Source organism: Mesoplodon densirostris, chromosome 16 (assembly GCF_025265405.1).
Source record: "Mesoplodon densirostris isolate mMesDen1 chromosome 16, mMesDen1 primary haplotype, whole genome shotgun sequence".
NCBI lineage: Eukaryota > Metazoa > Chordata > Mammalia > Artiodactyla > Ziphiidae > Mesoplodon > Mesoplodon densirostris.
The window spans coordinates 11,287,958-11,303,829 of record NC_082676.1 but is presented as its reverse complement, the minus strand read 5'-3'; the positions used below and the strand labels follow the sequence as shown (position 1 = coordinate 11,303,829).

The 15,872-nt window shown below is 43.0% G+C and overlaps 1 protein-coding gene across 1 annotated transcript; it reads left to right on the top strand.

The window, feature by feature from the left end:
- The first annotated feature begins 738 nt into the window (after window positions 1-738).
- PARD6B (par-6 family cell polarity regulator beta) lies at window positions 739-15,655 on the top strand. The gene is made up of 3 exons (XM_060078654.1): window positions 739-804; window positions 5,389-5,611; window positions 14,826-15,655. Exons 1-3 carry the CDS (start codon window positions 739-741, stop codon window positions 15,653-15,655), a joined length of 1,119 nt encoding a protein of 372 aa, XP_059934637.1.
- Window positions 15,656-15,872: the final 217 nt, after the last annotated feature.

Sequence of the window (15,872 nt, the reverse complement as noted above, 5' to 3'; positions counted from 1 at the left end):
AACCAGGCGCGCGCCTGCGCGTGCACAAAAGGCCCAGCCGCCCTAGCTCATCTCCAGGTGCGCTCGCGCTTCCGGCCGGCCTTCCCGGGGCGGAAACTCCAGGGCCCGCGCATGCGCTTTCCAGCTCTCCTGCTAGGTCGGGAGAGGAGGTCCACAGCTTCAGGTGATCCCGCCCCTCCCTCGCAGCGTGGGACCAATCGTACGGCGGTGGGCGGGACTTTCGCGGAGGAGGCCCGCCCACGCGCTGCGCGAGGCATGTATCGATTGGTTGGCGCTGGGGGCGCAGGTGCGCGCTTCCCATTGGGTGTGGGCGGAGCGCGAGCCTCCGAGGCGTCTACGGAGGCTGCAGGTGAGCGCGCGCACGTGCCGCGGCTCCCGCCCGGCTGGGGTGCGCGCGCGCGGGCTCGCGGGCTCGCGGCTGAGAGCTAGGCTGCGGCCCGTGTCCCCTGTGCTCCGCCCCCTCCTCCTCCTCCGCCGTTGCGGCCGTCGCTGAGGCCCGGAGAGAGGGAGCCGCGTTCCCGCTCGCCGCGCCGCCAGTCTCACCCTCGGTCCCACCGCGTGAGGAGCTATCCGAGCGGAGCTCTGCGCGGAGACCCGAGCCGCGGTCGCTCCGCTGCAGGTGCCTGTGAGGAGGCGCCTGGGCCGCAGCCGAGTCCCGAGCCCGCCAGCCGGGCACTCGCTCTCCGCGCTCCGAGGGGCGGCCGGGCTGGAGGAGGCCGTTGCGGGCCAGGCCTCAGGATGAACCGCAGCCACCGGCACGGAGCGGGCAGCGGCTGCCTGGGCACCATGGAGGTGAAGAGCAAGGTGCGCGGGGCCCGGGCTGGGCGGAGCGGCCGGCTAGCTGGGGACCGGCGGCCAGGGCCTTGAGGGGTGTGCTCCCGGGGCCTGGGGGAGGCCAGGGGCTGGCCGGGGACGGCCTGAGGAGCTGCCCGCTGTCTGGGACCGTGGTGGGCGCGGTGGTGGGATTTGGAGGCAGGAGATGGTGGATAATACGCTTGCTGTGAAGAGGACGAGCGTGGGGGGTTGTGTCTGCTCCTGCCCCAGGTAGGGAGGAGACCAGCTGAGCGCTTAATCTACCTTCTTAAAAATCATTCCTGTTCAAGGATGGGAGTAAGGGCCGAGGTATAGCCGAGGATGGGAGGCGTTTGAGCGCAGCGTGGTACGAAAGCTTTGGAGGAATTCTACCTCCTGGCCTCTGAGTAAAGAGTATTTGGAACACCCGTGGTCACAAAATGTTACCCCTTTCTGTGGCTCAAGGGTGCATCAAGTGGTGAAGGAGAGAGCCCTGGGAACTCAAGAGCCCTTGTAAAGTTAGCTTTGCTTACTGCTTAGAGATTTTTCTAGCACTAACTTTGGTATGCATTTCATCTATAAAATTACCACTATCGCCTTCCGTTTGAGTAGCACTTCACAGTTTGAGTCCCGGTGCTCTCTTCATTCCATCCTGCTACCTTTTCACATCAAGTGTTTTCACGTTCAATTACGTCGGTATCTACTGAATTCCTAAATTGCAGGGCTCCCTGAGCAGGACGGTGTATAGGGATTAGTGAGGGAATGTTTTTCCAACGGGGGTTTTGAGATGGAATTTGAAGATGATCCGCGGCCACGGGAACATTTTCAGCAAGCATTTCATGAATTGAAGAGCCAAAGGGGAGACTTAGATAACCTAGTCTGATTCTCTGAGAAGACGGGGGCTCAGAAAGCTTATGACTTCGACAAGGTGTGCTTTTTATGACAAAACCTTAAAACCTTTTACAAAATAAGTTTTAGGCTTTATAGAATAGAAAAGAGGACATGGGCTGGGCCCTGAGAACATTGAAAATAAGAGTTGGGAAGATCAAAACACATGAAAGAATAGGAGAAAAGTAAAAGCATATCAACTTTAAAAATAATGAAACATCATTGAATGTAAGACTACGGGGTGGGGTGGGGGGGAGGAGAATGCAAAATCCAGGAGTGATTTTCAGTGAAGTAGAGAAGGAAGGCTCCCTGGAGCCTGTGGTAGAATGGTTTTTATTATCTGGAGTTGATAAGCAAAGTTCTGTAAGTTGCTGTAACTGAGATGATCACATCAAGAGTATCTGCGTTCATTTTTCACATTATTTTAAAATGTTATTTTCGACTTAACTCGTGTATCAGAATAGGCACTAGTTAAGAAACGCTTCTGCTTAATAAGAATAGAAATGTAGTTATAGCAGTTTCACGAATATGCTGTCTTCTGTGTCCTCCGTGGAAATGCCATAGCAAATTGAAGTGACACGCTTGAACTAAGGGTTAAGATAACTCAAAATATATAGAGCTTTTCCTCTAGCAGTATAGTGGTGGTAGTTCTGTGCCCAGTGGTTGAACCTTCTCATGGCATTTCTGTAATAAATGTAGTTTGGGTTTGTGGGAGTTGAGGTTAAGAAAAGAAAGACATTTATGATGTTGCATAATGTTAAAATTCAGTTTATGGTCCTAATCTTGGTAGCAAGTATTTAATCTTTTTATCATAGGAAAAAATGAGTAGGGATTCTAGGTGTTCTGATAAATGCAGTCAAATGGTAATTTATCTCTCAGACTAGGAAACCTCGAGCACTTGGGGACTGGAATTTCAGGCTTTCTGCCCTTTTCTTCTGTCAACTGGTTTGTGAATCTTTCCCATACTACCCATTATATATTTGACCTGCCATACTGGACTTCTGGTGAACCGTGTCTCTTAAAATAGAATCAAGGCATTCTGAGAACCTGCATCTCATAACGTGTGGTCCCACTAGTGTTCTAGCTGCTGATAAATAGGCACAGTAGAGGTGCTGTTTCTAGTGTGTCAGTGACACCTTATGTTTTAAATACATATTTATTTTTAATGGATTAAATAAAACACTTGGCATCTTTACCATTTAAAAAATATTTGGACAGATGTGTGAAACAATACTTCCTTTTTCACTGCTTTGGTGATATCACAGCTTTTTACAAAGCTGGTTGCTAAGAGGTTGTAACCACAACTTGGTGATGTACAGATCCACGTTTCAGGTTTTCTTTTTCTTCTGCATAGGAAACAGTGTCAACGTCGTATCTTTGCTCATGGAAGGGGGAAATGGTACAAATAAAGTAATGGATAATGCAAATATAAGTATAGTTAAGTTGTGATACCAGTTACCATGTGACTTTTCTTTGGTAACTGATTTATCTTCCTGTTTCTCCAGAGTTGGAAAAGCTCTTAATAATCAAGGTGATGTCCTTTAATAACCTTAGGTTATTAAACACTTGGAATAGTCTTGGAGCTGTACATTTCCTAGTTATTATTCATGGGCAAACGATATTAAAATTAAGTTTTCATTTCTAGAGTGTACCAAAAGATGCTGGGAGACAGGTGTCCATACACATTGTGGGTGACCAAGGCAAACTAGACCAGGCTAAAAAAAGTTATAATAGTTGTTGATTGGGTCTTAATGTTATCTCTATTTTAGTATTTTTCTTCATGTAGTAAAAAGTTCTCTTAATCCTATTGTTTTGCTGCAAGAAGCATAACAATTTCTCTTTTTTTTCTGCTGACATTGCAAAAGGGCACATCTACTTGTGAAGCCATACAATTTTCCATTGTTTTTATCATAACATTTAAGCAAGAGAAAAAAATGTTGAGCAAAGAGTTTTTATCCACAAGCTTTAGCAAAAACATTGCAGCCCTAAAATATTCAATTATTAGATGTTACTCCCATTCACCAGGGGAAGTAATAAAACCCTGAGATGAATCAGAAAGCACTAGGATGTTGTGATACCAGAATAAAGAAAATGGAGAAGAAACTATGACTTTTTATAACATCATAAGACTAACTCTGATATGAAGGGTGTTCCCCAGTTATTATTTACTTTGAAATGTGAAGGTGTGACTGCACTTCTTGAGCGCTTTAGAAATGAGTCACCTTACTTTCTTGACAGATGTTAGTGTTTATGTTTCAGGAATGTGTTCTGGAAACTTTTAATTTGTTAGAGGTAAGAAGCGGTTTTAGTAATTTTTTATTTTAATTTAAAACTAGTGAGTAGTGTGGGTATAAGCAAGGCAGATGAACTTCTTGGAGATAGCAAAAGCAGTGAGTTCAGAGAGACCATGGGATCCTTAGGGAAGTGAATTGACACATTTGTAACCTGCTCAAATTATTCTGATAGAGACTTTCTCTGCAAGATGCTTAAGGCTGTCTTAGGGGTACTTTAGTGTTTCTTGCCAATAATAGATATTTAGAGGAAAAATGAGTTCAGTGGTCAAACACACTTGGCAAACATTTGTTTAAAAACTTTTTTTTTTTTTTTAAATCAACCACAGGACTTAACTGAGCATTTAATATCTGGTCTCCACAGTGATTCCTAAGAGTGTGATTATAGTTATGAAGCATTTCCCAAACTTGTGTGACTGGGGCACTTTTTGAGGAAGGCTGATGAATCTTTCTTACGTTTCCACATTTGAGGAAATGCCATGCTAGTCCCATAGTTAAGTCATGGATCCTGTTTATTATGGACTAGATGAAGCCAGTCCTTCATGTTGAATAAGAACCACTTAAATAATTTGGCATTTGGAAGGCAGAGGTGTGAATCTGGAGTAGGGAAGCAGACCTGAGAACCAGAATTGTGGAGATAAATATTGGGCATGATGGAAGTGTCGTCCTCCCTGTTTGTGTGATCCCTTAATGCCTCTCATATAGTTATTCTCTTTCCCCAATAATTGCTGAGCTCTGGTGCAAGCCTGAGCCTTTCATTCTCTAGGGCCTAGCACTGTGCCAAGCACGTAAACACTTTTGCTTTAATTGGAGAGTTGGAGGACATATATTTAATGTATTGTGTGTGTGTTTTTTTAAGATTAACATAGGGAAGACACTTCTTATCTCTAGACCTGTTTCTTCTATGACATACCTCCATTTGTATCCTACCTTAGTGCCAAGAAACTCAAAGTCCTTTTTGTATATGTTGCTGTTAATTCTTGCCACTTCCTGTGAAATTGTAATTCCTTTTATGGGGGAGGAAACTTAGATGCTTTTTGCTACCAGTCAAATAAAGACTTAGGAACATCTTTGTTACCCCATGGCCTGAGTGAGGAGCAGATACTGCTGTCAGGATCAGGGTTTGTTTGAGCTGAGTCACTCTGCAGGACAGTCCCCAGTGAGGCCTGGGTACCCCAGGGATTAAGTTGAGCCTGCATCTCTTGAAGGGAATGCCCGTCAGAGATGCAGCAGTGAGCAGACACATTCCTGTGCCTTCCTTATGTTGTTTTATCTCCTGATAATGAGGTTTCTGACAATAGACCGTGTTATTGGAACTGTCTTCATTAAGGGAAATACTGTGCCTGTGAATTTTTCTGTCATGCATTTTAAGATTGGATCCTGTTACCTTTTTAAAAATTAATATGTTTATTTATAGTTTGGAGCTGAATTTCGTCGGTTTTCACTGGAAAGATCAAAACCTGGAAAGTTTGAGGAGTTTTATGGATTACTGCAACATGTTCATAAGATACCCAATGTTGACGTTTTAGTAGGCTATGCAGACATCCACGGAGATTTACTACCTATAAATAACGATGATAATTATCACAAAGCTGTTTCAACGGCCAACCCACTGCTTAGGATTTTTATACAAAAAAAGGGTAAGTAACAATGTTGAGAAAAATTGTTTTAGAATTAGAAGTTGTTTATTTTCCTCATTGATAGGATACACAGAATTCACTACAAATTTAATGAATAGACATTTTGTGTAAATCTTCTTACCATATTAACTAACAAGTGAGTTAAGACATCTGTGATATTATTGGTTTAAATGACATCTTTACACTTCACTAAGTATACTTTGGAAAGATTGCGGGGTTTTTTTTAAATTTTATTTTTATTTTATTTTTGGCTGCATTGGGTCTTCGTTACCGCGCGCAGGCTTTCTCTAGTTGCGGCGAGCGGGGGCTACCCTTCGTTGTGGTGCACGGGCTTCTCATTGAGGTGGCTTCTCTTGTTGCGGAGCACGGGCTCTAGGGGCGGGGGCCTCAGTAGTTACAGCACGCGGGCTCAGTAGTTGTGGCTCGCAGGCTCAGTAGTTGTGGCTCGTGGGCTCTAGAGTGCAGGCTCAGTAGCTGTGGCGCACAGGCTTAGTTGCTCCGTGGCGTGTGGGATCTTCCCAGACCAGGGATCGAATCCGTGTCCCCTGCACTGGCAGGCGGATTCTTAACCGCTGCACCACCAGGGAAGTCTGAAAGATTGTGGTTTTAATTACTTTATAACCTCTTAGATTTTTTAAAAATGGAAATTAGGAATTTATTGAATCTTCACTTTGTTGAATGGAATTTTGTCCATTCAGAAAGATGTGGTAGAAGGAGTATGACTTTGGAGTCAGGGAAACATTCTACTTTTTTGGTAGCAACTAACTTTGAAATACTGTATGCACCACTTAATAGGTACCTGAAGGAAAGCTGTTTATTCTTCCTGTGTCTCGGTGTCTTTATCTATAGAATGAACATACTATCTCATAGGATTACTAGGAAGTTTAAATGAGCTCAGTGCAGTGCTCTGGCATGTAGTATGCCTCCGGTGAATGTTTTCTTTCCTTTTAAGGCATTTTTCACAGAAATAAAACTAGTGAATTATCTGGAAAATCAGAGAGCAAGTCTTTATCTTGGAGGAATGTAAACTTTGATATTGGTCTCTCAAAAGAACATTTTATTTTTTTATTTTTTTTATTTTTATTTTTTTTGCGGTACGCGGGCCTCTCACTGCTGTGGCCTCTCCCGTTGCGGAGCACAGGCTCCGGACGTGCAGGCTCAGCGGCCATGGCTCACGGGCCCAGCCGCTCCGCGGCATGTGGGATGTTCCCGGACCGGGGCACGAACCCTTGTCCCCTGCATCGGCAGGGGGACACTCAACTACTGCGCCACCAGGGAAGCCCAAAAGAACATTTTAAAATAACCACTCTATATGGCAAGAATTGAAATGTATTTTGAGCCCTAAAACTTTTAACTTTGTGGCCTCCTCCGTGTGTGTGTTTATCTGTGTCTGCCTATAGATGGCCATGGTGTGTGCCATTTATTCCTTTGTCTTTGGTAAATGAAGAGGTTTGGAAAGGCAACATGAGAGCCACAAGCCCAGTATTGGTGGGATAATCAAAGACTTACTGTGTTTGTAAACCAACCCAGAAAGCAGTTTGAGAGAGTGGGTAGAAATTACCCTTGAAGGTGAAACTTTATTTCCAATCAGTTGATAAGCATTGGACCACTCCTAGGGCTTTGAAATTCCACTGATTGTGTATCTTTGCTTCTGGGTTTGGAGGAACTAAAGTCCGCCAACAAAATAAACCTCCAAGGGTAGGGTAACTTACACCTGTGTCACTTGACTATTTACAAAATACTTTACAAACACACAAATTCATTTTCCCAAAGACCCCTAAGATGGATTTCCTAGGTATGTGACAGGGGTGTGGTACAATTAGAGTGTTACTTCAGGAAGACTCATTTGGCTGTTCAGGATGAATTGGAGTATGCAGCAGTCTTACAGGAGAGAGCAAGGAGCAGGCGGGTGAGAGACGCTGAGAAGCCTGCCCCGGCAGGAGACCAGGTGAGGAGGATAAAGGGGGAGGATCTGAGAGTCACTGCGCTCCCCCCTGGATGGCAGAGGGTTGAAGAGGTGTCCAGAGGAAAATAGCTTTCTGGATTTGAGCCTGATGGTGCCATAAAGCAGGTACAGTCTGGAAGAGAGATTGACTTGGAAAGAAAATTGGTTTGGTTATAGGACAAAAAAGCTTATCTGGCTGTCCAGTTTCAACCTTGTCCCATAGGAAATCAGAAATGATGGGCTGGAGCTTAGGGTGGAAATCTAGAGGCTGATCAAAGAGCTGAAAGTCTGCAGAAAAGTGATAGGTGAAATTTTGGGGAGTGGACATAAGGGCTAGCTGAGATGAAGAGCAGGGATGGTTCTTAGAAAGCTATGTACAGAATGTTGGAGAAGGAAGAGGAGAAGACAAAACATTGGAGTGGAACTTGTCCTTTTAAGCAGAATAATTTAAATCATTGTTGTTGAATAGAAGGCCTGTCTTGTTAGCAGTTGTAATTTTCATTACAGGTTTGCTGTTTGGAACATGTGTTTAAATGTAGAATGACTATTTCTAAACTACCGCCGCCTGACAAAACTCGTTGGATTATCCCCTTAGAAAGATTATAGGTGTTGGATTATACTACCACATGTTTTTGTTACTGGAATTGTAACACTTACGTGATCATAGGATTAATCCTGACATCTTTTAAGGGTGGTTATCTTCTGCTATTTCCTTTTCAAGTATGTTTAGATGTAAACAAAAGTTTTCTATGCTGTAGAGGTAAATAACCAATACAATTCATAACCCTTAGAATTTGATCTAGAAATAGGCAGTGTGTTCAACAGAAAATTTTTGTTTTTAAAAATGTAACTTTGGGACATCCCTGGTGGTCCGGCGGTTAAGACTCCATGCTTCCACTGCAGGGGGCACGGGTTCAAACCCTGGTCAGGGAACTAAGATCCCGCATGCCACCTGGTGTGGCCAAAAAAAAAAAAAAAAAGTAACTGTAATACAAATATGACTTAAGCAAAACATGAGAAGTCAGTCAGTCGATTCATTCCTGCTGAAAACCCTCCAGTGGTTTCCCTTGCATCCAGAATAAAATCGGTCCTGATTTGTGCTCCGCAGCAGCGTCTCCTTCCTCCATTCTCCCACTCCCACCTCACAGCAACCACATTGGCTTTCTTTCTGTCCCTAGGACTCAGCGGGCTTGTTGCCGTCTCTGTGCTCCTGCACTTGCTGTTCCTTCTGTAAGGAATGCTTTTCCTGCAGCTGGTCCCATGACTGCCTCCTCCTCCCTCAGTTCTCAGCTCATATGACTTTCCCAGAGGGGCCTCTTCTGACCACCCTAGCTAGGGCCCCCCAACCTCCACCTTTACCAGATTACTCTCTGGTTATTTAGGTAGAGTTAACATGTTGTCTGTCTTAAAGAGTTACACAGTGCCCTGTAGTTCGTGGTGATACTTTTTTTCTTTTAAACAAAGCTCAACAGATGCTTAAGTAGAAAGCTGATTTTACTTAAACTTTAATGAACATTAAATTCAGGAAACTAATGTAAAACATGGCATTAAGTACAGTTACATTTTCTTACTTAATTACAACACATATTCTGTTTTACTGGCCTGTTGCTTCCAATTTAGGAACCAGTAGGGCAGCAGTTGCCCTTGATGTGGCACCAAGCGATTTTTTTAAGACAGATATGAACACGATTTTAAATTTTAAAACCATGTGACCTTTTAAAATCTGATACCCTCTACGAAATAAAGCTTCTTTGAAGTGAAAGCTCACGATTGAAGGCATAAACCACTTCATAGCTTGAACTCGGGGGTAGTGTCGTTGCATATCTTGAAAAGTTTTATGTTTTACAATAATTTATTGTTAGAGGAGAAAACCCAGGCTCTATTTCCAGGGCTGTTATTGTGGAAGCAAAAACAAAACAAAAAACCTGATATTTTAAAAGTTACTTTCGCAGAGGATCCTAGGGCTTTTGCCAGCCCCCTCCCTCTGTCAGAGTTTAGAATTTCCTCATTTATTTGAGGGAAAAAGAGAGTTTTTCCTCTCGTTGTTCAGGTGGTTATTGTATGGTAAACAATCTCCGAAAATATTTAAAGGTTGCACCTTTAGAAAAAGTACTCAGGTCATTCCTGTAGGTTTGGAATGCAGCCAGGGAAATGTGTATTTTTTAAAAGCCAGTTGTGATGATCAGCCAAGTCTGAGGCCCATTGACCTGCACGGACTTCTCGCCAGATCTGATCAGAATACCTACACCACAACTTCTTGCTGTGTCACAGTCTGTTTCTGTGTGCCATCAGACAAACATATTTGCATCATGGGTTTATTCAAAGGAGTATGTTGGAAACACCAGAAGGGCCTTGCTTTAAGCCTCATCTGCGTTAGGACATGGCCTTGTGGCCCAGACACCTGGAACTGGGCAGCCACTTAAACTGTCTCTTAGAACTTTACTGTGCATTGGATGTTATTTGGGAGTTGTATTTTAAGGTTATATTTTAGTGAGTCAGGGTTTAATTTAGAAATGGTCTAAAGAGTATACATTTTAATAGTAAATTGTAAAAAATAGTTTAACAGAAGGTACGGCCCCAGAAATAAAAAAATTAAATAAAATAAAAAGAGGAAATTGTGGAGTAGCAGCTCAGAATGTGACGCCAGTTGCTTATAATAGAAACCTGGGTGTCGCCTTTGACACATACCTTTTTTTCAGTCACCAAGCCTGTTAAAAATGTGTTCTAATTATTTTTCAAACTTATTTCCCCGTTTCCTGACATACCTTTTTATTCAGTTACCTGGCCTATTAAAAATGTGTTCTTGCGGGCTTCCCTGGTGGCGCAGTGGTTGAGAGTCTGCCTGGCGATGCAGGGGATACGGGTTCGTGCCCCGGCCCGGGAAGATCCCACATGCCGCGGAGCGGCTGGGCCTGTGAGCCATGGCCGCTGAGCCTGCGCATCCGGAGCCTGAGCTCCGCAACGGGAGAGGCCACAACAGTGAGAGGCCCGTGTACTGCAAAAAAAAACAAAAAAACAAACAAACAAATGTGTTCTAATTATTTTTCAAACTTATTTCCCCATTCCACTGCCTCTGCTCCAGGCCAAGTACCATCCTAAATTACCTGCAGTAACCTCCTGTCTTCCCCCGCAGGCCCCTTCAGCTTGCAGCCAGAGTGAGCTTTGTAGAAAAACCCAAATCCTTGGTTTTCTTCCCTTTGCCCTCAGGCTGAAGCCCGTAATCCTCCCCCACTTCCCCGGAGGCCCTGTCTGTCTGCAGGGCCCTGGCTGCACTGACTTGGCTCTAACTCCTCCTCTTCTCTCCCCTCCCACCCTGCCTTCTCACTGTCTCCTCCAACGACCCCATCCTGCCCGGCTCTGTATTTGTTGTATCTGCACCTGGAAGTTCTTCCCTCCCTTCTACCTGATTAGCTACTGGTTTGTTTTCCAGTCTCAGTATAAACCACACTCCCCAGAGAAGCCTTGCCTTACCCTGCAGACCCGGCTGAGTTCCCACTGATAAACTTCACAGCTCTTGGCACCTTTGTAGTAATATAATGGTTTCAAGTTCTTTGTTAATTGCCATCTATTTTAGTCTGTAAACACCATGAAAGCAAGCACCTTAGCTGTTTTGTGCACTGGATCTGCAGCACATAGCAGGATGTCTAGCCACATAGTAGCAGGTGCTTCTTAAGTATCTGGCAATTGATTTTTCTTATATTAGGAAGTGAAGGGATCTGCAGGCTTTGAATATTGCTTTAAGTGATGTTTAATCCTTTTAAAGTTGCCACATCTATTTCATTTAACCATTTTGGATTAGAACAAGGGTTGGCAAACTCAGGCTTGCTGGCTGTTTTTATAAATAAAGTTTTCATGGAACACAGCCATGATCACTCCGTTCTGTGTCGCCTGTGGCTGCTTTTGCAACAGAGACCATATGACCTGCAATACCTAAAATATTTACTGTACAACTCTACAGAAGAAGGTTGTCCACCCCTTGATTAGAACAATTTCAAAAATTATTTCATTCTTCCCCTGTCTTCCTACTGAACTTGAAATGGGTCATAATCTTGAACTTTCTTGATGACTCTACCATGAACTGTTACTGTTTTGTTACTGTACACGGATGCTGCTGGGATTTATATAACGCTTTTGTTTTGTTTGTTTGTTTTCAGGTTTGCTTTTTCATCACTGTAGGCTTTTATTTTTTCTATCTGTGCCTGCCACTCACTAGTGGACCCTTACCCCTGACTGTGACTTAAGACTGTGAGCTGAGGAATGAGATAACCAGGGTTTTTTGGAATTAATGTTTAAAAAGTAAGAGGCTCAGAGGGAGGCCCTTCAGGGCTCCCTTCCTCTGTGAGTAAAGCACAGGGGCTTTTTGTGTGTAAGGAAGTGAGACATCCAGTTTGGCTGTTTGGCGGCATTCCAGGGGTAGATCCTTGTCTGTTTCGGTGAGCTGAGATTGTCAGGCTCGGGATAGGTGAGGTTTCGCTGAGCCTATATCACATACTGCTGCATAAAGCCTGGGTTTATACAAGTGAAAGGTTGCCGTGAGCCAGGATTCCAACTTTCCGTCTCTTTCTGAGTTTTGTACTTTGACAGACATGCTCAGGTGGAACGTCAGCCCTGTTCCCTGTAGATGTTCACCTTTACACTTTAAACTGACACCCTGCACCCTGGCTTTCTGCCAAAATATTTCTTTTCCCAGTGGCTGGAAACTGATTAGCTAGATGGGAGAACAAAGGTGCCTTTGTACTGGGGCATATTGCTTTTGAGAATTTAGCAGAGAGCATTCAAACAGAGTCTGGATGCGATGCCAAATTATGCAGATTTGGGGGGTTTTTTGGTCAGGTTTCCCATGAATAGGTATGTAGGCAACTTAGTTTTGTTCTCCTTTTGTATGGTCTGGAATTTCCCATATAAAAATTGTGTGGGCTTTCTTAATTGATTGTAAAATGAAATATACAATTTTGAATAAACACATTCAGTAGAAGATCATTGTTGATAGATTTTTGGCTACATTTTGCCCAAAAGATTCTTTTGTCAGTCAATTTATTTCCCAAGCCAAACTATAAATAAATTTCTGTCTTTGTAAGAACACAGTGTAAGTACTTTCTCCATAAATGAAGCAAAATTATCCCCAGGGGGGAAAATGCCCCCAAATCAGGTACCACTAGGCTTTTTTTTTTTTTTTCCCTTGGTTGTGCTGGGTCTTAGTTGTGGCAGGTGGGCTCCTTAGTTGTGACATGCATGTGGGATCTAGTTCCCTGACCAGGAATCAAACCCAGGCCCCCCCTGCATTGGGAGCGCAGAGTCCTAACCACTGCACCACCAGGGAAGTCCCCAGGTACCCCTAGTCTTGTACATTTATCTGAAACTGGCTTTTGAAGAGTGTTCAAGCAGCACTGAGAAAAGAATACTGAAGTTCTCCAGGCTCTGACACACAGTGGACATTTAACATTCACTGTGTGAATTGAACATGTACGGTATTGGCCTTAGTAAGAAAACCTGGGGCCAGTCTTCCGTCTGTACCTTATTTTGTACCCTTAATTTCCTGGTCTATAAAGTAAAGGTAATAATACTTACCGACAAGGGGGCCGAGAGTTGGGTGACAAGAAACTACAGATGGAAGCCCTGTGCAGACACAGTCTGGTGATGTTACTGTTGTCTGTAGCAGTGATTGAGACTAGGACTTTAAACTAGTTCTTGGGTTGGTGGGGGCACTTTTGTCTTTTTTATTCTTACTAAATATTTTTTTCATCCTTGGAGATTGTGACTTGTTAGTTTATCCCCATTCCAGTTATTTTTGAAATGTGATTTCACCTTTTATGCCTGCTGTTAATTCTGTTTCCTCATCCTCTGATGAGATGTGTTGTTTGTAGACTGTCTACCTCCAGCTGTGGGATTTAAGAAGATCTAGTTTTAGTGCCCTGTTTTCCCTAGTTTACATCAGAAATTATAAATTGCTGGCTTGAAGAATAAATTCATCCCCCAGACGTTATTTTGCTCAAACAGGTTTTTGTTGTTATTTAATTAGGTGTTGGCATTTTAAAATGGGAAGTTGTTTTTTTTTTTTTTAACCTAACAAAACAAGACTTTCTGACAAGTTGGGCTGTCCACACAAATTCCTACAGTCCGTGAAGAAAAGCTGCCTGGAGTGAGAAAAGCCATGCCATTAAATGGGGCAGGAGCTCTCAGCTTTGCCAGAATCCTCACCCCTCCCTATTGTCTCTGTCTTATACCTCAGCCTCTTTCAAAAGTGGGAAAGTGAAAGGTTAAGAACTCCCCCAGAAAACTGAGGGAGAGTGTACTTGCAGAAGACCAAAATTCCTGTGTTTGATATGCATTCATTTAATTACATTATCATTTTATGTGTATTATCCATTTCATTTAATTACAGGCAGACCTCAGATATATTGAGGGTTCAATAAAGCAAATATCGCGATAAAGCAAGTCACATGAATTCTTGCACAAATTTAGCGTGTAATAGCATCATGTCTAAGAAAATACATAACTCAATTTTAAAATACTTTTTTGCTAAAAAAAATGTTAACCATCACCTGAGCCTTCAGCAGGTCATAATCTTTTCGCAGTAGTGATGTCAAAGATCACTGATCAAAGCGCATCGTAACAAGTATAATAATTTGAAAGTTTGAAGTATTGCAAGAATTAACAAAATGTGACCCAGAGACACGAAGTGAGCAAATGCTGTCGGAAAAATGGCGTCGGTAGACTTGCTCGGTGCAGGGTCACCACAAACCTTCAGTTTGTAAAAACACACAATTATCTGCGAAGCGCAGTAAAAAGAGGTCTGCCTGTACACTGTCTGCCCAGACTCTAATACAGGTATTTGAGCTTCAAAAGTGTCCAATTTCATGTCATTGAGTCAAATATGATAAACATGCAAATTGGAGGTGTTTAAACAAACATAGGGAAAATACAATGTAAATAACTTGTTTTAAATGGTGTTTAAGAATGTGTGTGCGAGGCTTATCAGAATTTCATCTGCCATATTTAATGTTCTTTAAGTCATTGAGCTTTATTAAATTTAACTTCAACTTTTGGTAACTTCATGGTGAATACTCGAGAGGGCCACCTATTGGGCTTTTCTGGTATATCATGTCTTACTACTGCACTACATTTTCAGCCGGTAGGAACAGGCTGATATTTAACAAGTTTGTTTACGTACCAAATATTTTTGAGTTGTCCTTTCTGTACAGATTCCACAATAGATAAATGGGCGTTTTTACAGCATTTCTATAATTATTTTATTTTATTTTTAAACAGAAGAAGCAGACTACAGTGCCTTTGGTACAGACACACTAATAAAGAAGAAGAATGTTTTAACCAATGTGTTGCGTCCTGACAACCATAGAAAAAAGCCACACATAGTCATTAGTATGCCCCAGGACTTCAGACCTGTGTCTTCTATTATAGACGTGGATATCCTCCCAGAAACACATCGTAGGGTCCGTCTTTACAAATATGGCACGGAGAAACCCCTAGGATTCTACATCCGGGATGGCTCCAGTGTCAGGGTGACACCCCATGGCTTAGAGAAGGTCCCAGGGATCTTTATATCCAGACTTGTGCCAGGAGGTCTGGCTCAAAGCACAGGACTATTAGCCGTTAATGATGAAGTTTTAGAAGTTAATGGCATAGAAGTTTCCGGGAAGAGTCTAGATCAAGTAACTGACATGATGATTGCAAACAGCCGCAACCTCATCATCACAGTGAGACCAGCAAACCAGAGGAATAATGTCATTAGGAACAGTCGGACTTCCGGCAGCTCTGGCCAGTCTACTGACAACAGCCTTCCTGGCTATCCACAGCAGATCGAACCGAGCTTTGAGCCAGAGGATGAAGACAGCGATGAAGATGACATTATTATTGAAGACAGTGGCGTGCCACAGCAGATCCCTAAGGCTGTGCGTAACACTGAGAGCCTGGAATCATTAACACAAATAGAACTCAGTTTTGAATCTGGACAGAACGGTTTTATTCCTTCTAATGCAGTGAGCTTAGCGTCCTTAGCAAGTGGCACAAATACAGAATATGAAACGCGTGCTCCAGATCAAAAACTCTTAGAAGAAGATGGAACGATCATAACACTATGAAACCATCGCGTTTGAATGTTTTCTGAGTGAGGATGCCATGGAGACTTGTAAATTTGGCTAGTTTAAAGCATATATACCTCTGAACCAGTGATCTGGATAGGCATGAAAAAAATATATTGCAAGCTTAAAATGTTATTAAAATAGTAGTTTGATAATTAATATAAACTTCAGTGGGTCAGAGGTGAATTTAAGTCTAAAACAAAGGGGCCTTTGCTAA

Coding starts and splice junctions, on each gene's coding strand:
- PARD6B (XM_060078654.1), top strand. CDS start 739: ATGAACCGCAGCCACCGGCACGGAGCGGGCAGCGGCTGCCTGGGCACC. Junction 805..5,388: donor CCATGGAGGTGAAGAGCAAG/GTGCGCGGGGCC, acceptor GTTTATTTATAG/TTTGGAGCTGAATTTCGTCG. Junction 5,612..14,825: donor GATTTTTATACAAAAAAAGG/GTAAGTAACAAT, acceptor ATTTTTAAACAG/AAGAAGCAGACTACAGTGCC.